The following is a 26,966-nucleotide window of genomic DNA, read 5'->3' as shown; positions in this document are numbered from 1 at the left end:
AAATTTAATGTAATACAAATTTTTTCGAATCTGAAAAATTCTAATTTCGCTCCTAGAAGGATTATCTCTCGCGCATGCGTTTTACAGCTGTCATCGTGTAAATTGTGCATCCGACCTGGAAACAGTACGTCGCGGAAAAGAGGTTAACATAAGTCAATGTATGAATAGATAAATCACAAAATAGTTGCAATTGAAATTTTAACTTAAACTTTAGAAACATTTATTTGGCAAAATCAATGCTGTTGCTATATTTATTTTGCGGCAAAAGACGTGGTCATGTAATAGTTTTGTGACGTATGTTTGCCAAAATTACGTGAGTTGTCATTTAGCAGGTGTACGATCAGCTGTGACATTGAATTATTTCAATATTTACTTATCTAATATTCAGATCACATTAAAAATCTAGATAATGGGATGTGAATGCCATTTGCTGAAAAGCTTAATTATAAATAAACTTGTTTTCTTTCAAACTTTTTATAATAATTCTATATCCCATTTTTTTTATAAATACTATATAAACCAAATTAAAAATGATAAAAATACACGGTTCTAAAAAGTTGCATTTATTTTAATTATATTTAATGTGTCTGATGTTTTCACACATTTTTGTTTTTGATAAGAAACATCTTTGATAAGACAATGTATGTATCACTAATAATTATATTTATATTGTTTATTAAGCATGTTTTATTCAAAGTTTGCATTTTTATTCTTTGTATATTACATTATAATATCAAAGTATCAAACTAAAAGTTGACGTTTAATATTATACAATAACCTATATTTATTTCATTTTCAGAAAAACTTACATGTATTGTATATGTTAAAATATATGACATCCATTCCAAATTATTACATGCATTTATGTTGGACAAAAATGGTATAAATTATAAATTACTTTATTCAATACTATGAAAAATCAAAGAAAAGAATTGTGATAAAAGAACATCTTTGGCATCTTTAATTAAAAAAGCTTATAAAAATATGCTAGATGTTTTGCTCTATCAAACACAATGTTTAAATTGGAATCTTATATAACACCAGTAATTCTCAGTTATGTAGAAAAATATGTGAAAAATTTTAAGCCGGAACAATCACAGGTAAATATAAGTTGGATTTTTACATGTAAAATTTATATTAGTTCTTATATGAATAATTTTTGAAACAAAAAAAGCAAATGTTAAATGTATAAATATAGAAATATATGCATTATATTATCCAATTCACAAAATGATATCAATTGTTTTTATTCTAGAGTAAGAAATGAATTAGTATGTATAAAATAAGAAAGTAATACTTTCTAAAATGAAGTTAATAATTCTTTAAGATATTTTAAAAAAGGAAATATTTTTTTTTTCAGGTATCCTTGTGGGGTGGAGATGCGTCATTTCAGAACCTAGATCTAAGATTAGAAGTATTGGAAGAACAACTGAATCTTCCATTCGTCTTTGTCAGTGGACACATACACGAATTATTGATACATGTTCCATGGGTAAAAATTACTTCTGAACCAATAGTTGTTACCATTAATACTATAGGTAAGTTACAATGTCATAATTCTGTTTAATATTAATTCTGTCTAATAAAAGCTGCCAAATGCTTAATATATAAAGCATGTTATATTTTTTGTCTACAGAGTGTATTTTAAAATTGAAAGATGAAAGCACCACAGAAACTAGTACAGCTACGTTACAGAAAAGAAAGGAGATGGTGCAGTAAGTAGCTATCATAATCTGATGATCGTAAAACTTGGTATTCATTAACAACATAACGTAACACATTAATTTTTCAGGGAGGAAGCTCCACCTGGGTACATAAAAAGTATAGTTACAAAAGTCATTAATAATATTACAATTCACTGTAACAATCTGATCTTAAAATATGTAGAAGAAGACATTGTGCTTAGTGTAAATGTGAGATTTTTAAGCATGCAAACTGTTGATAATAAATGGGAGCCAGCATTTACCGGTGCGTATTTTTTATCCATATAAATTTGAGTAAAATTGATATTTTTTTATTTCATTAATATAAAATTATGATTGAATTATTTTAATATGTATAATATTCATGTTTAGAAGTCAACAATCAAGAAGTGATGCTGAGGAAGGTTATTACTATCCAGGATTTGACATTGTGCTTAGATAAAATGGATGCATCAGGAAAAATAGAGATATATCAAGTAATTAGCTCAGATTAATATTTTGCACGTATATTTTGAAATAAGTAAACAAAATAAGAAATAAGAAAACGTAACTTAATTAAGGAAGAAACTAATTTGAATATTAATTAATGTAGGATCCCGTTTTATATCGATGTTCAATGACCATTCGCATGATTATAAACTATCACAGCAATATTTCGAAAAGAGCATCTATCACACGACTCGATCTTCATTGCGAAAAAATGGAATTTAGTATGACTGAACAGCAAGTACCGATGCTTCTTAGATTGGCGGCTTTAGTACTGGCACTACAAACGAAACAGTTTCCACCATGCAAAGAAAAATCTTCCATTACGGTGGATGAGAGAGAAGACGTTAGTCAAGGTTTAGTATTGTTTTTTATTTCATAGTTTTTATTTATTTATTTTTTGAAAATTTATTCCATATATATATATATATATATATAGTCAAATGTTAGCAATATTGACAGTGATAGTAAATTTGATAAAATTGTTAATACGCCAGCATTGCTAACATTTTGCTTACTCGGTAATAATATTAATACCTTTTTTTTTTTAGATGATACAAGTCAGATAGCAGGAACTGCTACAGATGCAGTTGGGTGGGGTGGTTGGGCATGGAACATGGTGTCATCTGTTCTGCCCGGTGATTGGGATAACGATTGGTCCAACGAGCAAGAAATAGCATATTCTGGTCATACAATACATTTAGGTGTTTATATAGATGATGCTACTTTAACATTTAAGGTATAACATAATGCGTTTCTTCAAAAGACATCGTTTTTGCGTCATAGATAAGTTGGAAATAATGTTTATGCGTTTTTTTTTTACAGACTGTTGAAAGTGTCAAAGAGCAATTATTTTATAAATCTCGGAAACTTAGGTACAAATCGTTTTTATCACTTCGGTTAAACGGAGTTGTGATAGATACTTTACTTCAAGGAATTACAATGACAACCTTCCAAGTGGGAGTGACATGTATACAGCTTTATCCACGAGGAACGTGCAGTTGCGGACATCTAGAAGTTGTTGACGGAGTACAAGTAAAGTGATTAGTTATTATTGCCGGATATATACACATACGCGAAATTAAATGAAATGCTGAATAGCGAATTATTATTGTAGCCACCGCTTTACATAACAGCTGGGAACTTAAATAATGACTATCTGAAAGATTCATTATTTGACCAAGAAGCAGTAGAAAACAAGGGAAAAAAAAGAGACTACAAGCAAGGAATAGATCATCACTTAGCGACAGCCTCGGGTATGATATAATCTATTAAAAAGGCATGCATAATATTTTATGGAAAGTAATAAAGTTTATTCTTTCCAGTTGAAAAATTATTAGAAAGATGTCCGGCGTTTGTGATGGATTATGTTTATTACATGGAATTGCCCGACGATATAACGCCCGAAAGATTGCTCGAGCTTGGGTCAAACTTCGAATACAGGTGGTTCAGAAATTTTTATACGACTATGTGCAAAACGTGGAAAAAAGTCTCTATAAACAACTTACCTTTTGCAGCAATTTTCAGGAACGCAGAGTCGTAAGGTATCTAGCTGGAGATCTAACGGTCAGATTATGCTCTGGCATTTTTCATCGTATTGATACCATTAAAGAAGCCGCAGCAAAATACGATTACGATCCCTACCTTGTAACGAAACCAGGTGAATATCGGTGACGATACTGATGCACTTTCAATTATAATTTTATGCTAAATAAAAATTGTGATTCTGCAAATTTCAATTTCAGATCCTCTTATCGACGAGCTACCCCCCGTTACATTGGAAGAATACGAAGCACTCAGGGAGAACGTATCGATGACAGAAACAAAATTAGTTCTGAAAAGGGCATCGCTGCAATTACAGTTAGCAGATCATTGCGTTATAGGCATGCCACGGCAACGTAAAATTATTGAAACTCGGGTAAGAGATATCTTTATCACATTTTACCTACCGATTGTTTTAAATGTATGAATAACTTGTTTTTCCAGACTACTCCATTAGCTCCAGCTCTTACGGATGATCCTTTTGTGAGCATCGAATGTGATGAAACAAGCGCCACTACAGTTCAGCCTATGTATCCTTTTAGACTCGTGGCTTGTGCGTCAAAATTGACAGAGCTGTCGGTAGAAATGTTTACACAGTGCCATGCGATTACTGATATACAAGTGAGCAAACTTTCATGCGCAATTTTATTATAATACCTTCAATAAGTTTAATATCGAAATGTTCTTATAGGTAATTGGAGCAAAAAGTCAACTGCATTTAACAAAGACATGTGATACTTTAATAGTAATGCCTTATTCAGTGGAAGCTTTTTCAAAAGTTTTACTGTACCCTCAATATTGGCGAGATATGGATATGGTTCAAAAATCATACTCCTTTCAATCAGATAGCATTACTATCACAGGAACTAAGGCAAAATTAATGGCTGCCGTGTCTATAGTAACTTCCGTTCTTAGTTCTGCGGATACTGCAAATCCACTTATGTGTTCCACTCTTTTTAACGACGCCTGTCAGGAAAAATGTATGTAAATGCCAAATATTACATTTTACTAGATCAAGTCAATTACTTTATAAATTTTGAGTGTTACATTTTTAAATATAATTAAAAAATTATTAATGTTTTGCAGGTCCAGTATATTTAGAATTATATCTAGAAAATATAAACTGTAAGAATATATCATCTTCGGTTACAATATCAAACGAAGTGAATGTAAATTCTATAAAAGTATTTGCTCTCAATGATTCTCAGCAAGCCTTTATTCTTTCGGGTCCAGAAAATCATGACAGCAAGTCTGTATATATATTACTAATGTATGTAAGGTAATTTAAGAAATTTTGACTAATTAAATCATATTTTTAGGGATGCAGAAAATGTACCTCTTCTGTCTGCCGTGATACAGTTTCCTAAGAATGTCGAACTACAGACACATCCACCACTAGTCTCATTTAAAATCGCCGAAATCAGAGCTTCATTGGATCCTCTTTTCTTCGAATGGCTGGAATATCGTGCCACTTGTAACAGATTGGGAAGTGTACATGTATTACGTTCAGATAGTCAGTTGATCACTGAAGGTACATCGTCTGACACAGGCACGCGGAAAAAGACGTTTCCGAGTTTACATGAGAGTGTGCACAGTTCATCAGACAAAGAGAAACGAAAATCAGCAGTTACGGAAAAATCGAAAACGCTGCGAAATGATGAAACACAAAGGAAAAGCGAATCTAAAATGGAAGGAGAGCAAGAAGTATTAATGAAATCTTATATTTTAAACAAAGAAATGATCTAGAATTTTAGAATACAAGATTTCAATGCATCACAATAAAGTTCTGAGCCCACTAAATGATATGATATAAGATTCTAAGGCATAAAAATGAATAAAATATATGTTTTATAATGTTATATCATAACATTTGTTAGGTTAGGTTAGAATTTTAGAATGTACAATTTCTTTACTACAATGCACTGAAATCTTATATTTTAAACAAAGAAATGGTTTAGAATTCTAAAATATAAGATTTGAATGCATCATAGTAAAGTTCTAGTCCCATCAAATGATATGACATAAGATTCTGAAGCATAAAAATGAATAAAATATATTAAATATTATAATGTTAAAATTAATGTACAACGTTAATGTACATTTTATTCATTTTTATGCTTTAGAATCTTATATCATATCATTTGATGAACTTAGAACTTTACTGTAATGCATTGAAATCTTATATTTTACAATTTTATAACGATCTAGAATGTTAAAATGTACATTTTATTCACATGTAGCGGGCGCAATACTATGTTCTAATAAATATAAATGGTCTATGATAGAACTTACAGAAATCGGGAATACTGGTCAAATTGGCGGAATCGTATTCGTGGTGGTGCAGCCTTGTACTAAGTGGTTATATAGGACATATTATCATTTACATACCATCTGATACAATGAGCGGTATTGGAGCCGATGGTAAATGATTTGATTATAGACGAATAAAAAAAGGCGGGGATCAAATCGAAAATTGTTTTTAAATCTTTCAATGACTTCTTTTATTGTTGATTCCTGTCTTTTTAATAAATATTAATACAGTTGTAGAAATCATAAAAATAATTAATAAAATATATTACAAGGCATAGAACAAGCCAAAGACCAGTCTGTAATAGAAAATCAAGATCTACAAATAATGATAATAAAATTACCAAGTCTTCTTATACATTCGTCTAATCTGAACGCTGAGTTACTTAGCCCATATCTGCAGAAACTTCCGGTTAAACTACCAGAATCTATGTGGACATATCGTAAGTAATAATTCATAAAAAATTTTACTAAAAAGAAAAATAAGTGATGATTTAATACCAATGTTATTACTATTTCAGAAGTACAAAGTTTTCCATGGACATTGAGTCTGATCGATTTTCATTGTTATACATTGCAACAACGGACACAAAAGAATTTTATTAAAAAAGTGACGTTAAATGCTACAGTAGCTCTTACAACTAAAACAGCCGCAACTGCATCAAACACGCTTACTGCCTTAAGCATTTGTGTACATATTGACAATTCTCCTATCATCATTTCACTTTCGGAAGAGCAGGTATTCATTTAAATTCTTTTTGGTTCTCTAAAATAATACTGATATAATATAAACGTGTAATTTTCAAAATGCATTTCTGTTTTTCAGGTCATCTTTATGAGCAATATAGCTTTAAGTCTCATAAAATTATTACGAACTTTATGCCACTCTCGAGAAGACCACGCAATCACATCTCAGATAAGCAACGAAGCGCAAATTGTTCTCCCTGTCATACCTCAAACTCCGTCCACCCCAACTCAAATAATGTATCAAGAAGACACGACTACCAATTCGACTGTATCCACGTCGAAAGACGAGCAAGGATATGGTGAGCTAAATGTCTCTTCAAATGTTTGTCTTTTTCATTGTTCTTGCAGCTAACATACTTTTTTTTTTTTTTGTAGAAAAGGACGGTTTAGTTGTAACGGCGTGGATTCAGTGGACCATAACAAAAGTGGCAGTAAAATTATACATTATGGGGCAAGCGGACACATCTTTAAAACTGATGTTAGAACTAGAGGATATTATAACATCTTTGGACTTGCAATCAGTTTATATGCAACTGAAAAGTAAAATAACGACAGCTACGATATTTCATTATGTCAGGTAAATTAATTGACTTCTCTAAAATATTTGTACGTATATTTGACTTTAATGAGCGGCAGTTTCTAGAAAATTTGTAATTTTGTCGCACGCAATAGTTGTTTAATTTTTACATGTATTTTGTCACTTAATAGAAGTCCACATGCATTAACTTGGGATGTTGGCGAATATGCGGGGCTAGTGCTTTGCGGAAGGGAAGATAATTTAGAAAAAGGTGATGATTCTGGTTTCATAAGTTTTACACTTACGCGTGCGAAGTCAGGAAATGTCTACACACGTTGGGGTACTCAGAAACGTTACAAGTCTCAAAAAGTAGGATGTTATTTAATTATTCAATATCTTGCTTAAAAAAATTGTTTATATATAGGTTAAAAATACTTCTTCTATATTTGAATATTTAGAAAGAGCTGCTGACGGACTCAACATTAACCACGAATGGCTACATTTCCGAAATACTTATTAAAATGCAAATGGTCGATGTAATCTTGCCGCTTAGTGTAATCACCAAGTATACCCAATTGATAAAGCCTTTTGCATGCCTCAGTTCGTCTGTTGAGAAAAGTGCGGAAATCAATCGCAGTAAAAGTATGGCGACACCATTAACTGGAATAACAAACTTGAATAATGAATCATTACCATTGATACATTTGGAATTCAAAGGATTTCGACTTATGATGCCAGCTTTGACTAATACAAAGAAATTGCAACATGATTTACTGATGCTTCAGGTTGTAACATACTTTCGGATAATTTTTGTAATAATTTTGTTTCTTGATGATGTAATATTTAAAGTTATTTTTTTTTATATTGCAGTTGGACGGCATTCGGATCACACCGGATGCGGAAAATCCGATTTGCAGAACCCCATTGCGAACTGACATATATCAACTGGCTGCTCAAGCAAATATATTAAATGTACCAGGTTCGGCTGTGGAAGATCGCCAGTATCAAATTTGCATCAAAGGAGTGTGCGCGTACACTACTACATGGAAGAATTATCAGCTAAGCATTAATAAGGTTTGTAAAAAATATATTATTTTCTGGAAATCTCAAAAAAATTTTATATATTTTTGCATGTCTTTATATCGTATATGTGGTGTTAATTATTATTTAACTGTCGCAGAGAATGTCTCAATCGTATTTGTATACAATGAATGAAAATCCCGCACTGGAATGGAATAAGCTCGGGAATGGTAGTAGTCTGGATCCATACTTCTCTACATCTTCTGTATTAACAAAGTACGTAATTAACATATTCGTACAATATCGGTGTGCAGCGTTCTAATATTTTAATATAAAATTCCAGATTTGATCTCTGCTTAATTATTGCACCAGCTATCACATTTAAAGCAGACACGATAGTCTGTGGGAGCGCCGTGGAAGTGAATTGCGTTACAGATATAGAATTGACAATAAATTTAGACCAAATTAAATTGATATCAACGCTTAATAATGAATTTATAACATTATTATCTGGGAGTTTCGAGAAAATGGAGAATAAAAGTAACTTCAATAATGCAGTTCAAAGATTTCCTTCGGGATCTCAAACTCTCAAACCAATGAGTTGGTTGAAACAAACGTCAGATGATTCTGACCTAGATTTTGCAAAAGACAGTGGCGTTGATTTTGAAATGTCTAGCATGCATTCGACAGTGATTGTAAGTTTTCAATTTACGGAAGTCACATTTCATAATTTGTTTTACGATTTACTATAAAATTAATAATTTTCTTGTATCAGGGGAGATCGACAGTTGCTGAAACTATGATACTTCCACCCTTCGAATTTTTAGTAAATTGTGGAAAGATAACATTCATCCTTTATGAAGTCCAAAATATATTTCTTGATTCAGAAGACGAGGTAATAAAAAATAATTACAAAAGTTAATAGTATTACTGCTCAATCACATTATCGTTAAAAAATATTAATTATTTTCAGGATGTTTATAAAGTTGACAACGAAGATGATAATAATAATGTAAAACAACCATTACTTTATCTGATGATCAATCAACCGAATATTTATTTCTCCCAGCAACATTTATCTAAAAAAATACAAGTATAGATTAGCATTTTTGTGCAGAAAATTAATATGTTATGTAATATTTAAATATAAACTTGCAACTAATTTAATAATTGTATAATTTGTAGATATCTTGTTTCGATATAACGATAGCGTTTGGCGATACGCAAAATCTGAATACGATACCGACTGAGAGGGATTTCAAAATTTATATGATAGAAACAAAGCACGGTGATCCGCATCCAGACACGGGTATTCCACCTTCTTTTGCGACAGTGAAATCTGAAACAATTCTGGGTAGAAACCGCCAATTTTTCATTGAAATGGGACGACCGACGAAAGTGCATCTTTCTTTGTCTCGGTTTAATCAACTTTACAATATACAGAACAAGGTAATCCACAAAGTGTGTAAAATATTTGCGTGCATTTTCAACAATTTTTTCCATGTTTTAGATATTATCGTGTTTTCTCGATAATGATGTTACGCAAGTGCCTGTAGAAGAAAAAGAAACTGCGCCTGTTGATTGTCAAAATGTAACAACATCGGCAAAATCCAGAAAATTCAATGTACCTGATCTACATATAAGTACAAAGCAAATCGTAATATCCTTAAAGACTGACTCTGGCGCAGAAATTATTACCAGTTTGGCATCGTTAAATGGAAATCTGTCGACGCTGCTGAGACCAGACAGAATATATTCAAATCTATCCATAGATTCTTTCATTATATCTGCGATCTTAAATGGAAATATCAAAGTGTTATTAAATCCATGGTGTTGCAACATAACAACTTGCTTGCTCTGGGAGTCTTCGTACTGCAGCGAAATCATTCCGCAAATACAAATACAGGCAGACAGCGAAAGTTTGTATCTTGACTTCGGACCGGATCAGATAAAAATTATAAAAATGGTTATGCAAGATTGTCAGTTGCTTGTCAACGAGTTAGCTTCCTTTTCTACGAACAAAAGTAAAAATGAGAAGCAAATTGTATTGTCGACTGAACAGCATTACAAGGACGATTTGAAAGCAGGCGCGTTCCAGTTTGTCGACGGCACTGCGGATGAATTACCTTTTCCGTATCAAGTCAGTACAATTTTAGTACGCTTATAGTGACAATTATAATAAAAATAAAAGCTAAATACATTTTTTCTTACAGGTAGTATTTTTTGCTCATCCCCAGCAAGCGATGGCTTGGAGATATCCGCAACCGCGAATGTTAACAAGGATACACATATCTCCTGTCCCATTTGAAGTAAGTTAGAGCTCCTTGAAACAGAATCAATATTTGGAATTAATGAAACTTGAAAAGAAAGATTTTAATTTTTCTCGTTCTGCTTCCAAGCTACTGAGAAAATAGTATTCTTAATCTCTGAATGTTGCAGACGATGGATACCGATGGAAATTATATCGACAAAGTACCCTGCGTTCTTGAGTATTGGAGCGACAGTCACATGTCGTATCAGCGTTACGCAGATTTTTACTTATCGGAAACGGATTCCTATCGATTGGATCTACCGGACAAGGCACCGGCGCGAGCAGTGGCTTGCGTATGGCGTGTGATTATTTTATCCCACAACAAACGACCGCTTACGAAAAGCATCGTTTCCGCTCGTGCCCTCGCAGCCTGTTTGCGCATCGATTCCTACTTCAATCTCTTGATAATACCGAACGTACAGATTGCCTTAAATATCGGCGTGCTTCACGTGTCTCTGTACAATCACATCGATACGACTGTGTATAACAACTTGCCGCCGCCGCTGGACAGATACACCTTGAACGGAAGAATTCCCGAAATACAGTGTTTCATGTCCGTGGAACAAAAGGGGGCTATTTTGGTGCTTAACAAATGGATGGACGATTCCATGCTGCTTGACGTCGGCGGAACTTTGAGCGTCCACGTATTAGATTACAGCCATCTAACCATGCAGGAGGTGTTAGATTCTCTGGAAGGGAGATTCCAGCTGTCGTTATCGAACAAGGTGGACGCGTCGTTGACATGCAACCCGTTTACGCTGAAGTTGGGACCAGCGATAACTCACACCCTCGCAGTTTCCGCTCGTTTGTGGCTGGCGTCTTTCGACGAAGAGGAGAAAAACGTAATAGTTCTGACGCGCTACGTAATCGCCAACGATAGCAATGTTTCCATTCGTTTTGGCCAGAGCGGCACTGGAGACAGCATACTTCTCGAGAGCAGACAGTGTAACTTTTACTCGTGGCGGCAAATTGGTAATCAAATGATACGGATATCGATTGAGGAGAACGGCTGGCTATGGAGTCGGCCCTTTCCCGTTAACAAGGATGGCATTCAAGTGATCGAGTTCACCAATTCGGTGATCGGCGCAGCAGTTTTCGTCAACGTTACGTCACTTTCCGCCACGCAAAAACTCGTGACTTTTTCGGGCCAACTCGTGATTTCCAACCAACTAACCGACAATTTCGAAATGAGATTAGTAAAATATGAGACAGAGGTCGGCTCGAAAGTGACGGTCTCGAAGGAAGTGTATCCCATTCCCGGCAAGAGTTTTCCATCATCCATTATGCTTGAAAGTAACAAGAAGATAGCTATGCGGCTGCGCTTCACGAACTTGACGCATTTATCGTGGACCGGGGACATTCCTCTGCAGCCTAACGTGAAGTGGGGCCAGCCGTGGCTCGTAAAAGTGCCCCTGCAAGAACGCGGCCAATTCCTGAGTATCTGGGTGCGAATAGTAACGCAGATGATACAAGATAAGATGAAAGTCCTCGCCGTACTCAGTCCTCTTTATATGATCAGATCGCACTTACCGGCGCCGGCGAGAGTTCAGATAGAAACGCCGTCCCTGAAGACGTCATCGACCACCACGGTGAACGGTCGCGGTGAATGCCAACAATTATACTGTCCCGGTACATTCGAGCATTTTCACCAGCTGACGTTTCAACTGAGGTCCAGCGGCTCCGCGTCGGATCCTTACGTGCCGCTTTCGTACAGCTCCGTCGATCAGCGAAAGTTTTTCAGACGGCCCGTGGTTGAGGACATCGACAAGATTCTGCGAGATCTCAAGGATCGAAAGGACGAGGTGAAGTGGCCCTTCCAGGGAGACGACACGGAGGAATGGATATCCGCGGAGCAGCCGCAGACGCATGTACAAGTAAAATATCAGGACGCCGGACTGGTCTCCAGCACTTTGATGCTGGAGCTGCAGCCTTGGTGCTTCGTGATGAACTCGCTGGGATGTCACATCTCGTTGGTGTCAGAAAATATAGAGCTCTGCCAAGTCCCTCACTACGGCATAGCCACGCCGCCCAAGCTGGAGGGCGCCTTCCACATCGGCGTCGGAATCGGCGATACTTACTACATGTCGCGAATGCTGCAGTTGGCGCGACCCGAGCGGGGGCAGAGCCTCTACATGTGTCAAATCTACGGCCACATACCGGTGGAAGGGAACATCAAGACGTTCGTGGATTGCGGCACCAGCGCGTCCATCCTGAGCATCGGTTCCTCCATGCACGAAGACATGCGTCTGGTTCGGATCACGAGCAGCTACGTGATCGTCAATCTGACGTCTCAGGAGTTGTGCGTGGCCACACTGGCGGTGCACGAGGCGACGAAGGACCTGCGGCTGCCACACGATCTCACACCCTGCAGCCTGAACATCTTACCATCCGAAGACCAGAAGCAAGGCACGCCGATCGTGCAGTGGTACACGTTGTACACAGACAGCAACGTTGAGCCGCTCGTGCTGTACGTATCTCTCAGCCTCGGGCACAAGTGGTCCTGTCCGATCAGAGTGGACCAAGCTATGAGCCGCATGTCAGTCGCGATTCCGAACGGCTCTTCCTCCATGCCCGTCATCGTGACAACGCAAGAGGAGAAAGGCACCACGTTCATCGCGATACACAACGATGATCATCCGCAATTGTTAATCGAGAACGCCTGCGGCTTCAAGATCCTACTGGGACAAGCCGACGAAAACGGCGGCGAAATTTTACCGGACACCGCTCACTTCACGTGGGTGTGCGAGGTCGACAGTGGAGCGACGTTCCATTATTCTCTTCCCTGCGTCAGCAACAGACTACCCGACACTGCCGTTCCAAGCGCGTCGAATATCCTATTGTTCTCCACCGTGCCGAACGATCAGGTGGAAAAAAGAACGAATTTAAAATGGTCGAGAGGCGTAAATCTGTCCGCGTTGTCGTCCACGCCGATCGATCAGTATCTGCGTCTGCCCTCGTACGGCGATGTGAAGCTTATCATGCAGAGTCGCTGTTACACCACTCACATCAGCATCGTGCCCATCTCTCAAATTGAAATATCCGCTCAGGATATTAGAAGCAGATTGCTGCGAAAGAAAAATGCGGTGCAAGACGACGCGACATACGGCAATCTTTCTACATCAAGAAGACCGGAGGACGACAAACTGTTATCATATGTACAAAGTTCGAGCAGCTCCACATCGCTAACCAGCTTCTTCTCAGCGCAAGACGATCTTTTGCCGACGGAATCGGTGGTTGCCTCGTCATCGAATTCAAAACCATTAATGTCGAAAATGATGGACGCAAAAGCTTGCGCTGACGAGGATCGATTGAAATCTGCTAACGAAGCTAATTCGTCTAATCCCAAAGAAGGCTCTGTAATGGTTTATCTGCGCGCGTGCACTATTCTTATTCTTCAGGATGTCAATGAAAATGCGCAAAGAATCGAAGTCGCGAGCCTGTCTATGGCGGACTTGGTCGTTACCGTTAATTCAAGAGCCAGATTCATCAATATGTGTTGCTACATAGGGGACTTGCAATTAGATAATCAATTGTTCGATCAGGGAGGTTTCGACTTTCCCGTAGTGTTGATCAGTCAAAACCCCTTGCCAAACCGAGAAGTGGTGTTTTACAGCAATAACTGTTTAATGGCAAATATGGAAAAGATTAAACAAGATTCCTTGATAGCCATCGAATATGTCTGGGAAATAAACGGAAGTATGATAAGTATGTATTTTATATATGAAATATATATCTCTCTGACGATAAAAGAAAATAAATATCTGTATAATAACGTTTCAAGCAAATAAGTGTGTTACATAATCCATGAATTAAATTTTCTTTCTTCGCAGTATCGAAGGAATATCGCATGAAAATTGCGCCCATTAGCGCGTACATCGAGGACACGTATATAACGCAGTTGCTGGATTACGCAACTTCAATGATATCACCGCGTTTGGTGCTGGGCGACAATCCCAAAAAGATGCAAACGGTGGCTGTGTCGAATGCAGTCTGCATACCGGATTACATTATGATCGATTCGAGAATCTTAAGTCAGCCGTTGCGATTGCAAAATTTCGTGATAGAACCGCTATCTATTTTGTTGAGCGTTCACACCTCTGTGCGGCTCTACGTCGCTTTGGACCATTCTCCGTTGTATTTCGGCACCTTTGAGAGGAAAAACTTATTGACCACTCCTTACCGACTTGGCAATGCGCTCACCATGCATTATCTGTCAGGCGCTATATTTGGAGCAGGTTGGCTATACATCGATATACCAATATTTACTTAATATAGAAGCGAATAACGAAATTTTGTGCTTGTTTCACGCGCCACAGGCTGGGTGGTTGGATCACTAGAAATACTTGGATCGCCAGGAGGTTTAGCGCAAGCGCTTGGATCTGGCCTCCGAGATTTCGTTTCGCTGCCATTTCAAGGTTTGCTGCAAGGCCCGTGGGGTTTCATCGTTGGAATTACGCATGGATCAGCCAGTTTGATGAAACATGTCACAGCGGGTATAGAAATTAATATCTCCCTCATAATTCTGTGTGCCTGAAGATAGATTATTGTCTTGACTCTCAATGGTATCCAGGTACAGTAAATTCCGTAACGAAACTGGCGTCCAGCGTCGCGCGAAATTTGGATCGCTTAACGTTGGACGAGGAACATCTGCAGCGACAAGAAGAGTCGCGTAGAATGCGTCCTCAAGGCATGGCGCAAGGGCTCTATCAAGGCTTGACTGGTCTTGGAATGAGTCTACTTGGTAATTATCTCTAATTATGAGAAATATCGCTCTCCTCGTCTATGTGAAATGTAATTTTCAATTGTTTATTAGCGGCTGTGGCTGGCCTGGCGCATCATCCTCTGCAACAAGTGTGGTCGGGTGAAGCGACGACCAAGAGTTTGGTCACCGGAGTCGGACTCGGTTTAGTCGGCGTCGTTACGAAACCACTGAGCGGTGCTGCGGAGCTAGTCGCTCTTACTGGTCAAGGGCTGCTACAGGGAGCTGGATGGAACTCGTTACCTGCAGTAAATTCAAGCAATTGTTTTTCAATTCGTACAATTTTGTGTTCGACCATTGCATTAGAAGCTAATTTTTATATATTTTCACAGCCACGTCAGAGGCCAATTGTGCAATATACTAGTGGCAATAATAGCACATCCGTGCGATACACTTGGCGTTTGTTACCTCTACTCGATCACAGTCACGACAGTATTCTTCATGTAACCAGCGCGGACTACGTCATTCATCAGGGCAGTAATCGCGCGGTAACACTTGTCCTAACGCGACAAGCTTTGTTGCTCGTTAACATGGCAGAGGACAGTGTAGAACGGATATTTTCGCTGAAAGAACTGACAAGCGTCGATCATATTACGGAATCGACGATGCTGTGCTTGTATTGTCCGCCAGCCGCGATACAATCCAGCAGACCGTTATCACCAGTTGAACATGAGGTAAAATAATAAATTTACAAATATATAATATAGTGAAATATAAATCACAAATTTAACATATAAACTGTTTCTCTTTCAGATGAACCAAGAAATGAGAGCACGAGTTGAAGAGTATGTGCGGACAAGCAGCACTGGCTTAGCTAGTGTGTCGACGAACAGCGACAGACAGTCTGATACCTTCGAGACAGCATCCCCACATCCAGAACACACGCTTACATTTTACGTTTGCCCGGATACCCGTAATTACTTACTTTCGCTATTCAACATCGCCAAACGACAAAATCAGGGTTCCGGTTTTGCAGTTTTGTAATAGATATTTCTGACTGATTGTAATTAAAAGTGTTCTGACTGAAAAAAATATTTCAAAATTGAATCAAACGCAACCGAAATCAATGTGTTTTCTGGATATTGATATATTGGTACTTTTTGTGGGAGTTTTATGTATTTCGAGCTTGTAAAGTTGTGTATGTGCACAAGCAGTATTATGACATACATTTAAAAAATTCCAAAAAATAATCCTCCCCCACAAGAATAATTAATATATACTAAAATCTTTGAATGCCCACTTCTATTTTTATCGAGTCACATGTTGCACAATTGACGCTTTTGTTCTATGTAAGAAACATCTTACGAATCTATAATATATAAATTTATCATAAATCCGTCATATAAAAACTAATTAAGTCATGTAATTTATATAATATAAAGTATTTTATGTAATGCGGCTTATTAATTCTTACGCAAGCGTACAAATTACAAGACGTACATAAATTTTATTTATGAAAAATAATATAATGTCGTATATATATATATATGAGAAATAGAAAGAAATTTTTATAAACATTATTTACACATATAATTGTCAACTTTCCGTAAGTGTAAGTTGTGTTGTATGTGCCAAAACATTGTAAGCAAGTCTATCATCATTGGAATTGTTATAAATATATATATATTATTCTGATTTAGTATATTACAATACACTAAATACAATATATTTTTTGTCGATAAGAAATTTGACAAGTAAGAATTGAATTAAATAAAAAAACTGAATTATTCTTATTTATATGTGTAAAATATTTCATAATTTTACTGCTATCTGTTTGAAATACTATCATGAATTCGTTCAACGTCACTCGATTTGTATGAAAGCCCACAAGATTTACATTGATTTTCAATAGATAATAACACTTTTCTACATATTACATGATTGCACGGAAGTCTATAAAAAATACTATTATTACAACATTTACAGCTGCTAGATACATGCAATTCTACTTTTTCAGGCGTGTTGAAACGTTTCATGTTCGATAATAGGGTTCTGACATCGTTATCCAAAGAATTATCAAAATTATCGGCCACCAGCACTTCTGATTTATCATTTTTATTACTATGAGAATTATTATGCACTGACTTGGAGAAATTTAGATTCTTTACGATCTGTTTCGATCTTTTACTAGCATTGGCAGTAGATTGTTTACGACATGTGACAACTGCTGGCAGTTGATGACAAAATTTCTTTGCTCCTTGTGAATCATTATCTATCGCTTGTTTGCATGTATTCAATTGAGTATCTTCCACAGTTCTCTTTAATGAGTTATTACTTAACATAGACTTTGATACTTCCATTATTCTTCTGTCTCCTGCCAAAGCTGAACTTGAATCACGGCCCAAGACTCTCGGTATACTTTTTATCTCATTCATATTACTATTGTCCAATAAAAATTTGTCAATCCGTGATTTTAATGCAGTTGCCATGACTGGTTTACGATGCTCATTAAATGGAATGCAAGTGAATGGATCTGATAATGGTCTACCCCAAATTGCTTCATTCTGCCCATGTTTCTCCAATGTAGTTTGGTCTATCACTTTGCCACTAGGCAATGTAATTGGTTGAGTCATCAATTCCCATGTAATAGCATCCAAGAAACTTTCAGGAACTTCAAAGATTGCTTGGTCCTCTTGTCTGCATACATGTACAAAATATTTTTATTAATTAAGAAAGTAAATATATATTTATACAAGAAATTACATATAATTATATATACCTGTTACTTGTGACATTTGCAGAAGTAATATCAGTTTTATGTTCAACAACTGGCAATGCTAATGCAGTCTGATGTTTGACCCACAAAGAATATGCACTCGCTGCAACATCTCTTCCACAACGTGGTGATACTGTACCCCAAACTTCAATCTTTCCTAGTGCTGGTACTGAATTTTCCGTTTTGCATATCGTTATACGTAAAACTTGAGCGTACGCAGTTAAATGTTGCATAGAGATTTTGATATATCGTTTTAAGAAATTTGCTGGTGTAGAGATCTTTTCAGCATCAATATCAGCTGGATAAAATAGTAATCCAGTATCACAGGGATTCAAAAATCCACTGGACAATAATGTATATGAAGTATTTTTATCACTAGTATTTTTACAATAAAGCTGAAACCCTGAAGACTTTTGTGATCCAACAGACGGCCAAATCAATATATGATTTATCCATATGTTGCATAGAAATGTGATATCTATGTGAATTGGTGGTTTGATGCAAGAGTAGGCCAGAAACCCTTTGCAAGAATTATCTATTAAGTTTGTCACTTCGTATCCTTCTGTGCTAATAGTGCTGCATTTAATTTCTGGACGTAAACGAGGATCACAAAAATTCAAAAGCATTTCCTGTTTATTTCTAGAAATATTAAATGTTAATGTAAAAACATGTTTTACACACAATATCGATTATTACAAAAATTTAGTAACACTACCATACACTTGTCAGTTAAGATGTTACAAACTTTTCTCTTTTCTTTTTTTATGGCTACTTGTCTATGGTTAAGGCCGATTTCCAAGCGCATGCGCGAAAAAAAGCGTTTCGTTTAATAAACACTGCCGAGAGATGTCTCAGGTTTCAGAAGCTTGCTTCTTGCTATGTAGTGAAGTGTAGTAGACGATCTGTTGTATTCTATCCGACTGACCGCGTGGTTGTCATTGAATCACCCACGCGTCCATCTGATAATATTCGATATACGCATATTGTAAAACGCTAATTCTACGCAAATTTTACAAGGAAATATAGTTTATCCTGGTTAGTTTTTATGTTTATTCTAAAATATGCAGTGTAAATAGTAAAATCTGTAGTCTAAATAGTAAAATGTTCACGTTGTATAGTAACGCTATTACCACGTGGAATTGATTAAAGAAGTTAAAAAAAATAAACAAGAATAAATTGTATAGGACAATGGAGGTGGCGACTCAGATGGAGATTGATAACACAACAAACGATGAGACCATAAATGTGCCGGAAATAAGTTATGAAGAAAAATTACAGCATGTAAACGCCATTGCTAAACCTATGGCGCCGAAAAAGTTAACGAAAAAAATTTATAAATGCATGAAGAAAGGTAAATTATTTGTTACTTAATAATATTAGATTGAATAATAAGTAATTTCGAATTATCTAATAGATAATATCACTGTTTTTTATGCAGCAGCTTAAAAAATTATAACAGCAAAATTTGATCATTGAATAAATAAATATGTAATTTATATGTTGATAAAACTGTGTATTGCCTGCCAAAAAACTAGACAGATTTATTTGAAGAATCCAAAATTACTTATGCAACCTAGTGATTTTTCTAGAATATTTAGTATATTTATCAATATAAATATATGTATATATCTAATATGTATGGATTAATATACATTACGCAATTTATTACAGCTTCAAAACATAAAACACATATTCGAAATGGCCTGAAAGATGTACAAAAGCACTTACGTAAAGGAGAAAAAGGGTAAGTCTTGGACAGATATTGAATCATATGAAAATACTATTGAATCATGTCATAGCATATTAAAATACTATTAATGTTTCTTATTTTAGCATGGTTGTATTTGCGGGAGATGTTAATCCTGTAGAAATAATGTGCCACCTGCCAATAGTATGTGAGGACAAGGGTATTCCTTATTGTTTCACCCCTTCCAGATTGGACATCGGGACTGCATTGGGTGTGAAACGAGGCAGTCTTATGGTCCTCATAAAAGAACACCCAGATTATAAAGAATTATATGATGAAATTAAAACAACTATTACAACGCTTGCCACACCTTTGTAAGATTGCATTTAAGTAGTATTATGATTTTTGTGTATATAATCGAACAATTATATATTTAGTCATTATAATATATATATATATATATATATATATATATATATATATATATAATAAGGAAAAGATATATGGACATATTAGATATACACATATATTGATATTGACAATATACTATATATATATATATATATATATATATATATATATATATATATACACATATATATAAGGAAAATCCGAAATTACTTATTACCCAATCTATTATTAAATAACAGATAACTTACCTTTCTTGATGCATTTATAAATCTTTTCGGTTAATTTTTTTGGCGCCATAAGTTTAGCAATTGCGTTTACATGGCGTAGTTTTTCTTTGTAACTTATTTCTGACACATTGTTCTTAGAAGGACAAAAATAATCTTGAGGTCAGATGCATACTAGTGATGAAGTTAGAATGTAAGATAATTTATAAGGAGATAATCGTTTGTGAACAATTATTTTTATTGAAAAATATTTCTTCCAATGGTGCATCTATTTTATCTTAATTATTATAATTTATCGCAAGATATACTGCTTGCAAAATGTACTTTGTTTAATTTAACGTAAAAATATAAAGTGGTATAATACGGCATCATCGATACGCAATAAAATGTAACAAAAGTAAAGTCATAAAAATGAAGCAGTTCAACAGAATTGAGAAAAGAAGGAACAAGAGGATGTTTTCAAGCAAGTACAAAGCTAATAAAAGTGATCAACGTAATATTTTGTATCGTTATTAACTGGCTGCAGCATGTTGTAAAGAAATTTATTTATTCATGAATTATGCAGAAGGACATCCCGTGGCTCAGATGAGATTACTCATACAAATAACACAGTCAGAATTGCTAGGTATTTATCACGCCCGTACACAAAAATAGTGCGTGGTATTATGTGTGTATGTATGTATATATACGCACACACACATTAAATATATACTTTATATTCTGAAGACTATATTATCACCCCTTCGAAGTAGATGAGCGTAGAACGATTCGCATAAATTGAACCGAAACGCAGAACTGCGCTGTCGCGGTCGGTTCGATCGATTAAGGAAGTGCGAAATTTGTCGATTGTCGGCTGATCTTTTTATTCAAATTACGTTCTCCGCATTTTCATCTTTCGCATGTCGCATTCTTTAAAATATCGCTGAACTAAATCCTTACAGTTAACAGGATTGGTTGTATTTTAATAGCTAACGTGATTTGTCTTTGTTACATCGACAGCTATAAAAAAAACGGATGTTTCTTCTCGGACTTGCGATAAAACGTATGTCGATCGATTGATGCGTGAATGCGTGTGTGACACGCAGAACACGATCTACAAGTCGCGAACTAACTACTAATTATAGCGGTAAAAAAATGCGAAGTAATATTGCAGAAGAAGGGATTCGAAATTAAAAATAAAATATGGATATGTCGTATATATATCTGGGTTTCTTCACTTATTTATTACTTCTGGACCACTCTTATACTTTAAAGTTATTGACGATTAATCATGTAGAGATGATTATTTAATCACTCAATCTTAAGCAGCGTTTTGGTGAACAATTTTTGGCGAAAATTCTGAAGTAGATAAACTTCAATGTTTGCGATCGTTAGAACATTTTCATTTTTCAAGTGTAAAGCAAGCATTTAATTAAAAATGTTATAATTAAAAAATGCAAATTAAGCTGTCAAGTTCATCTTTATTAAGTTTATTTATCCAGCCAACCAAATTTGGCAACCAAACACTTTCCTTGTCACGCGTTAAAAATTTTTTCGATGTATTTCCGTGATTGACTTGTCGATTTTTCACACGAAATGGTGTAATTTTCGTCGAATCGTTTATTCTGAAATCGGTCTAAAAATGCTAATCGGTCTAATGCATAATAAGGAACTCTTGACAATAACGAATTTAAGCATGACACGGGTACAAATTGAAGTTCTTACTTAAACGATATTTAGAAAGTTTGATTTACGCCAGTTCCTAGATAAAGAATACAGCCGGACTACGTTAGGATAAATGGGCTATGTAGCATTTTTGGAATTGTCTCTTATTCCTTCAGCATATAAGTGTCCAGTTGTCGTTCACAATTACCTCATCAAGATACACATTTTCATGTCCATGACGTCATTGAAGCGATATTGGAGGGGAAAGAGCCAATACAAAATAGTAAAAAGAAATTAGTAAGTATATTAAATGACTGATTATATTATTTTATCTGGCCTTATATTGCTTCGATAACGTCGAGAAAATAATTGTTCTGCGTAGAGAAACAACATTCCTTCTTATTCTTCCTTTGTCTTTTCCTCTCTTATACTTTCTCAAAAATATAAATGCGAGAAAACCGCGCACGAATCCTTTGGTTTTTTTTTTCGATCATCGCTATTAATATGACCGCGCTTAATCCTACTGTTACCAATTTCAGTATAAAATATACACTTACGGCTAAATATATTATATATACATGAGCGACGAAGGACAACATTGACATCGAAATTGACGTAGCGTACAAGTGGGACGTTATTCTCATCCTCGTCGGAGCAGACATACACTGCATCACCGTGTCATGTCAAATCTTCCCTTTCTTTTCATGCTTCTCCACGTTAAACATAATTACATTATGAATCAGGCAGTAGCACAACTTGTTGCGAATGTGTGTGTGTGTGTGTTAGTGACAAACGTTCATCGTCGCTCCCACATACAGAAAAATAGATGAATTAAAATGAGCTAAGAACGCGATGAAAAATGTTCGTAATGCATTGCGATTTTAAGAAAAGGATTCATTTTTTGCTTTTAATTTTCCATTGCCTTGTCGAAACGATCAGCTAGGCGTAGAAAAAAAAGTAGTAAAAGGCTAACTTATAATTTAAATTTTAATCAAAAAGAGCTAATTTATTATTCCTTTTAAAAAAATTAAAACTTGTTTACGATCTTCAGCTTGGCTTTGCATTCTCTTCGCAATGGATGCACCGTGGGAGCGCATTTGCGTGATACAAATGTATATGGACGTCAATTCATCCGTGTGCATTGCCTCCTTTCGCTCACCCCATTCGTTCTACGTCCCATCGCACTTTAAATTCCTCTGCACATCATCCCCCTATCTCACTCTCTCGCTTCACCCTCGCAATACAATCTCCTACACTATCCTCTTTTCCTGTCGCGTTCCACAGTCGCGGATATGGGCGAATCGATTGAAAAATACGACGATGATTATGTAAATGATCGGAGCTAACGAGAGTATCAAATTATTAACGGTAATATCTTAACACCGATTAGCTTAACGATTACATGTTACGTCTATCGTTAATATTGTTGTTAGTATTAATATTATAATCTAATCCATTCGCGTGAGCATTGCAGCCGGGTCATTAAACGCGAAATTACGCGTTTTTTTTTTGTACGTGCAAAAATCATTATCTAAACTTACAAAATGTTGACTGAGTAATGTCCAAAGATAATTAAATTTCTCTTTTTCTCTTTCGACCTGTCGCTTCCATCAACGCGCGCTTTGCGCAACGAAATTAGACGAGAATCAAACCTTTTGAAGACACATTACGTCAACAATAAATTTCGCGTTGCACAATTTTGATAATTGGAATGATCGTAGAGTTGAAAATGAAAGACATCTGGAATAAAACGCGTGTCCCGGCCGAAACGCGAAGATGTTTCTCGTGGGCGAAAAAATAGGAAGCTTTGTCTTATCTAGGTCCTAATGCTAGATACATTACATCCCTTACAAACGTAATCGTTTCTTTCTCTCACTATCTATGATAGATCTCGTTACTGTCGCGATAACAATGATGGTGGTGTCGTCACAGCAGTAACTCATTACCGTAATCGATATGTTGACGCGGCTGCCGCGATACAAAGCTAATTAGTTCCCTCCCTTCGCGAAAACGAACGATTATCACGGTCCAATGCGTTGCGAGCCGCCTTGCGGCGCGGGGAATTTTTGTACGAAAAAAAATAGTGACGTCACTTATTGCAGATTGTACGTACGAAGGGGAGGCAGAACTTATCGCTGCATATTCTTCCTAAAGAGTACAAATTCGCACAAATTTACTTACGTTGTGTGTCCTTTAAACGACTCTATACCAGTCTTGGGCGTCTTCGAGTAAGGAATAATGATCGATAATCAGTAAAGAATAATAATCACGGCGTAGAATATCTAAACTATCACTTTATGTGTAATTACACTATTGCTCGTATAACACAAGTATCCGAAAGTTGTTTGAAAGGTATCTAAAGCACGTCCAATCGATCAAGGTGTCTTTTAGACAACTTTACAATAGCTTTCAGACTACGTCCGAGTGTGAGAAACAACCACGTACCTTTACATTAATTTAGTTACACTATTTATAAGGTGACAGTTTTAGTATTCTACATATTGAGTAAGCTCTTACAATTACTGACCACTATGCGATTAATGACCACTTCCCGAAGTAGCCAATAGCTTTATACTTCCGTTTATTTTTAAAGCCTAATTTCGCCGATTTATAAGCTTGTGTTTTATACATATGTTCTGTACGAAACTCGTTATAAAAAGCAATTAAATTACAGATTTATCATATATAATTAAATATTACAAATATCGAACATTTCACAAACGAATATTCTTCAAGTGATCAAACTGTGGTCAATAACTGTCGTTTGCCCAAATATATTCGTAAATGCCCAACACTGTTACACCGTAAAATCGATCAATCTTTCCAAAGTCTATCACATCTTGCCTATTCTAACTAAACGACGCGCGAGACAGCAATTTGGCCGACTGCCATTGACTGCCGCACCAGTTTGATTAACAATCCCTTGTTCATTGGCAGCAATGACATACTGAAACGAGATAGGTGATCGACTTTGGCAGGCTGACTTGCTGCATTTCACGATATCCGCTTATTACCTGCGCTACGTACTAATGCTATTGCTCGTTTCTTCAGTCTAACGCGCATTGACGATAGGACGACAATGTTACGTGCTATGTTTCCTTTTCACGTTTATTCGCACACCGCGCTTTCATATCAAATTCAGGATATTTAGGATTCTTACCTATCACTCTCTACGTCTCGCTTTCGCGAAATCAGAAATCGTGTGCATATAATTACCACAATTGTCAAACCGTGGATCGCGGATGATTGTCGCAATAATCGCTGGTCTGTGAGAGAACGTACGGAATCATACCGAGACGACAATCATACCGTGATCGATGTTTTAATACGCGCCCGATCATCCACGGCAAAACCGCATCGGCGAAAACGGCGACGTTCGCATTGATGCAATTGCATTCGCGAAAGTCACAGCGCATCTCCGTCACAAAACGTACAATCAGGAACAACGATGCGTGAACACTCGAACATATCATCATTTCTTGAGTAAAAGATTGATTTGTAAGAGACTTTAAACATATGCATATACAAGTTTATCATATATAGCGTAATTATAGCTTCAAATGATACATAGCTACTTTTATCTAGTTTCTTTTCATCCTTCACCTGATTATTCGCGTACTTCCTCTAATATCTTGATATGACTTAATACTTCTCACATGAGACGATCTTTACTCTACGATTAAAATTCAATAAAAATAGTTTACAGCTTCTAATCGATATATTTTTCAATATACGACAAAAAAATAATACATCGTCTATTTAGTTTTGCTTCCTTATTTCTTATAGATTGCCATTTCTTCGAGGTACCAGTAGATATATTTGTGCATACATGAAATTGCTTATGGATATGTTAATTCATATTATTTTTAGATACGAATTAAAATAAAGCAAGTAATTTGTAATTTTTATTCGTATCATCATCCACGCAACTTTGTCTCTGAATGTACACACCTCGAAACATGTAGAAAATACAAAGTCTCCCCTCGAAATACGATCCTCGCTTTACGCTGTCGCTTGCGGAAGATGAAAGTATCAGCTTGTGTCGCAAAAATCCGCAAGTCCACGTACGAAAAAGTTGCAAACGCTCGCGAAGACTCGAGTCGTCGGCGTAGCGCTGCTCTTAAAAATGCACGGTGCGGAGAATAGTTTCGTTAGAAAAAAAAAAAAAAGAAGAAGAAGAAATCACATACAAGTAGGGAGTGGAACTCGGAACTCGACCTCGACGGGCTAAAATCAAATGCGTTCCCGGCTGAAGACCTCCGGCTTTCGTCGCGCGAATCGTCGACATCACATGTATTTTGTTCTCGTATTTGCTTATACGTTGCGCGTGTGTATATGTGTGTACTTACGTGCGCTTACGCATTAGTCTCGCCGGTATCTTGCGGTCCGTTTAAGTATAAATCTGTAGCAGTATCAAAATGGTAAAAATAGTGCATATGAAGACCATGAGCACGGGTAGAACCAGGATGAATCTGACGGAGCGGCTGAGGCCGCTTGGCTCCTGTCATACGGCCTGCTCGCCGGATTCGGTGGAGGCGTCGAAGAGCGGACGATCCGCCGGCGTATCGTTCGACGTCGCCGACGTCGTGCCATTGCCGTTTCCCCCGGCGCTACCCTCCCGTCTGGTCTTGCTCGAGCCTGAGAAACACAGGCAGCCGGATTGATTGCGATTCCGCTTTAATGTTGGTTTGTTCTCGCGGTCCTGCTCTGCCAGACACTTCTGATAGTAATCGTAATCTTTCAAGTACCTGCAAAAGACACAAAGACGCGATATATTAATATCACATATCGCCACAATATTGAAACTAGAAAAAAATAAAAATAAATTATTTTGAATAGTAACAAAAAAAAAATCGGATTTGTACAGCGCTTCGCAAATCGCGCACTGGTTT

General features: G+C 36.3%; 4 protein-coding genes and 1 long non-coding RNA gene across 15 annotated transcripts in view; 2 read left to right on the top strand and 3 right to left on the bottom strand.

The window, feature by feature from the left end:
- Positions 1-71: 71 nt before the first annotated feature.
- On the top strand, positions 72-17,125 carry Vps13B (vacuolar protein sorting 13B). Of its 3 annotated transcripts, none has more exons than XM_067353381.1 (39): positions 72-313; positions 800-1,100; positions 1,361-1,538; positions 1,637-1,715; positions 1,793-1,968; positions 2,076-2,179; positions 2,296-2,545; positions 2,741-2,928; positions 3,015-3,224; positions 3,307-3,445; positions 3,515-3,632; positions 3,707-3,849; positions 3,935-4,107; positions 4,176-4,352; positions 4,423-4,711; positions 4,818-4,980; positions 5,051-5,435; positions 6,017-6,152; positions 6,314-6,481; positions 6,560-6,777; positions 6,865-7,084; positions 7,161-7,362; positions 7,494-7,671; positions 7,761-8,087; positions 8,173-8,376; positions 8,483-8,598; positions 8,666-9,017; positions 9,098-9,217; positions 9,296-9,415; positions 9,508-9,771; positions 9,833-10,462; positions 10,536-10,631; positions 10,762-14,338; positions 14,464-14,868; positions 14,950-15,126; positions 15,204-15,374; positions 15,447-15,640; positions 15,725-16,066; positions 16,146-17,125. In XM_067353381.1, exons 2-39 carry the CDS (start codon positions 1,014-1,016, stop codon positions 16,374-16,376), a joined length of 11,307 nt encoding a protein of 3,768 aa, XP_067209482.1. In that variant the 5' UTR covers positions 72-313; positions 800-1,013; the 3' UTR covers positions 16,377-17,125. The 3 variants fall into 3 exon arrangements, with proteins under 3 accessions (XP_067209482.1, XP_067209483.1, XP_067209484.1); XM_067353382.1 differs by having other exon boundaries at positions 72-641; XM_067353383.1 differs by lacking the exons at positions 72-313; positions 800-1,100; positions 1,361-1,538; ... (4 more) ...; positions 2,741-2,928; positions 3,015-3,224 and having other exon boundaries at positions 3,717-3,849.
- On the bottom strand, positions 7,220-8,135 carry LOC136999411 (uncharacterized). Its single transcript, XR_010889796.1, has 2 exons — positions 7,996-8,135; positions 7,220-7,908 (listed from the first exon to the last, which is right to left on the bottom strand). It is a non-coding gene; the product is annotated as an uncharacterized lncRNA (long non-coding RNA).
- LOC105672575 (RING finger protein 37) lies at positions 16,820-18,943 on the bottom strand. 2 transcript variants are annotated; one of them, XM_012367610.2, is made up of 3 exons: positions 18,824-18,943; positions 18,112-18,747; positions 16,820-18,029 (listed from the first exon to the last, which is right to left on the bottom strand). In XM_012367610.2, the coding sequence occupies exons 2-3, from the start codon at positions 18,732-18,734 to the stop codon at positions 17,159-17,161; spliced, it is 1,494 nt and encodes a 497-aa protein (XP_012223033.2). In that variant the 5' UTR covers positions 18,735-18,747; positions 18,824-18,943; the 3' UTR covers positions 16,820-17,158. The 2 variants fall into 2 exon arrangements, with proteins under 2 accessions (XP_012223033.2, XP_012223034.2); XM_012367611.2 differs by having other exon boundaries at positions 18,829-18,939.
- A 47-nt stretch (positions 18,944-18,990) lies between these two features.
- NHP2 (NHP2 ribonucleoprotein) lies at positions 18,991-21,630 on the top strand. Of its 2 annotated transcripts, none has more exons than XM_012367612.2 (4): positions 18,991-19,143; positions 19,293-19,459; positions 19,780-19,852; positions 19,942-21,630. In XM_012367612.2, the coding sequence occupies exons 2-4, from the start codon at positions 19,297-19,299 to the stop codon at positions 20,171-20,173; spliced, it is 468 nt and encodes a 155-aa protein (XP_012223035.1). In that variant the 5' UTR covers positions 18,991-19,143; positions 19,293-19,296; the 3' UTR covers positions 20,174-21,630. The 2 variants fall into 2 exon arrangements, with proteins under 2 accessions (XP_012223035.1, XP_012223036.1); XM_012367613.2 differs by having other exon boundaries at positions 19,002-19,143; positions 19,227-19,459.
- RhoBTB (Rho-related BTB domain containing) overlaps positions 20,959-26,966 on the bottom strand; it is a 65,089-nt gene continuing 59,081 nt past the window's right edge. For all 7 annotated transcript variants that reach the window (XM_067353384.1, XM_012367515.2, XM_012367519.2 and 4 more), the window contains one exon: positions 20,959-26,822. In XM_067353384.1, coding sequence (XP_067209485.1) covers positions 26,579-26,822 — 244 coding nt within the window. In that variant the 3' untranslated portion in view covers positions 20,959-26,578. The remainder of the gene's footprint in view (positions 26,823-26,966) is intronic.

The sequence above is a fragment of the Linepithema humile genome, chromosome 4 (assembly GCF_040581485.1).
Source record: "Linepithema humile isolate Giens D197 chromosome 4, Lhum_UNIL_v1.0, whole genome shotgun sequence".
In the NCBI taxonomy this organism is placed as follows: Eukaryota; Metazoa; Arthropoda; class Insecta; order Hymenoptera; family Formicidae; genus Linepithema; species Linepithema humile.
Note: the sequence above shows the minus strand (reverse complement) of the source record. Positions and strands in the feature narration are given on the sequence as shown.

What these genes read in the sequence shown, in the direction of transcription:
- Vps13B (XM_067353381.1), top strand. Translation starts at nt 1,014, where the DNA reads ATGTTTAAATTGGAATCTTATATAACACCAGTAATTCTCAGTTATGTA. An exon ending in AGAATCTATGTGGACATATC is followed by an intron (nt 6,482 to 6,559) that starts GTAAGTAATAAT and finishes TTACTATTTCAG; the next exon opens with AAGTACAAAGTTTTCCATGG. An exon ending in GATGAAACATGTCACAGCGG is followed by an intron (nt 15,127 to 15,203) that starts GTATAGAAATTA and finishes AATGGTATCCAG; the next exon opens with GTACAGTAAATTCCGTAACG.
- LOC105672575 (XM_012367610.2), bottom strand. Translation starts at nt 18,734, where the DNA reads ATGCTTTTGAATTTTTGTGATCCTCGTTTACGTCCAGAAATTAAATGC. An exon ending in GCAAATGTCACAAGTAACAG is followed by an intron (nt 18,030 to 18,111) that starts GTATATATAATT and finishes ACATGTATGCAG; the next exon opens with ACAAGAGGACCAAGCAATCT.
- NHP2 (XM_012367612.2), top strand. Translation starts at nt 19,297, where the DNA reads ATGGAGGTGGCGACTCAGATGGAGATTGATAACACAACAAACGATGAG. An exon ending in TTATAAATGCATGAAGAAAG is followed by an intron (nt 19,460 to 19,779) that starts GTAAATTATTTG and finishes AATTTATTACAG; the next exon opens with CTTCAAAACATAAAACACAT. An exon ending in TTACGTAAAGGAGAAAAAGG is followed by an intron (nt 19,853 to 19,941) that starts GTAAGTCTTGGA and finishes TTCTTATTTTAG; the next exon opens with CATGGTTGTATTTGCGGGAG.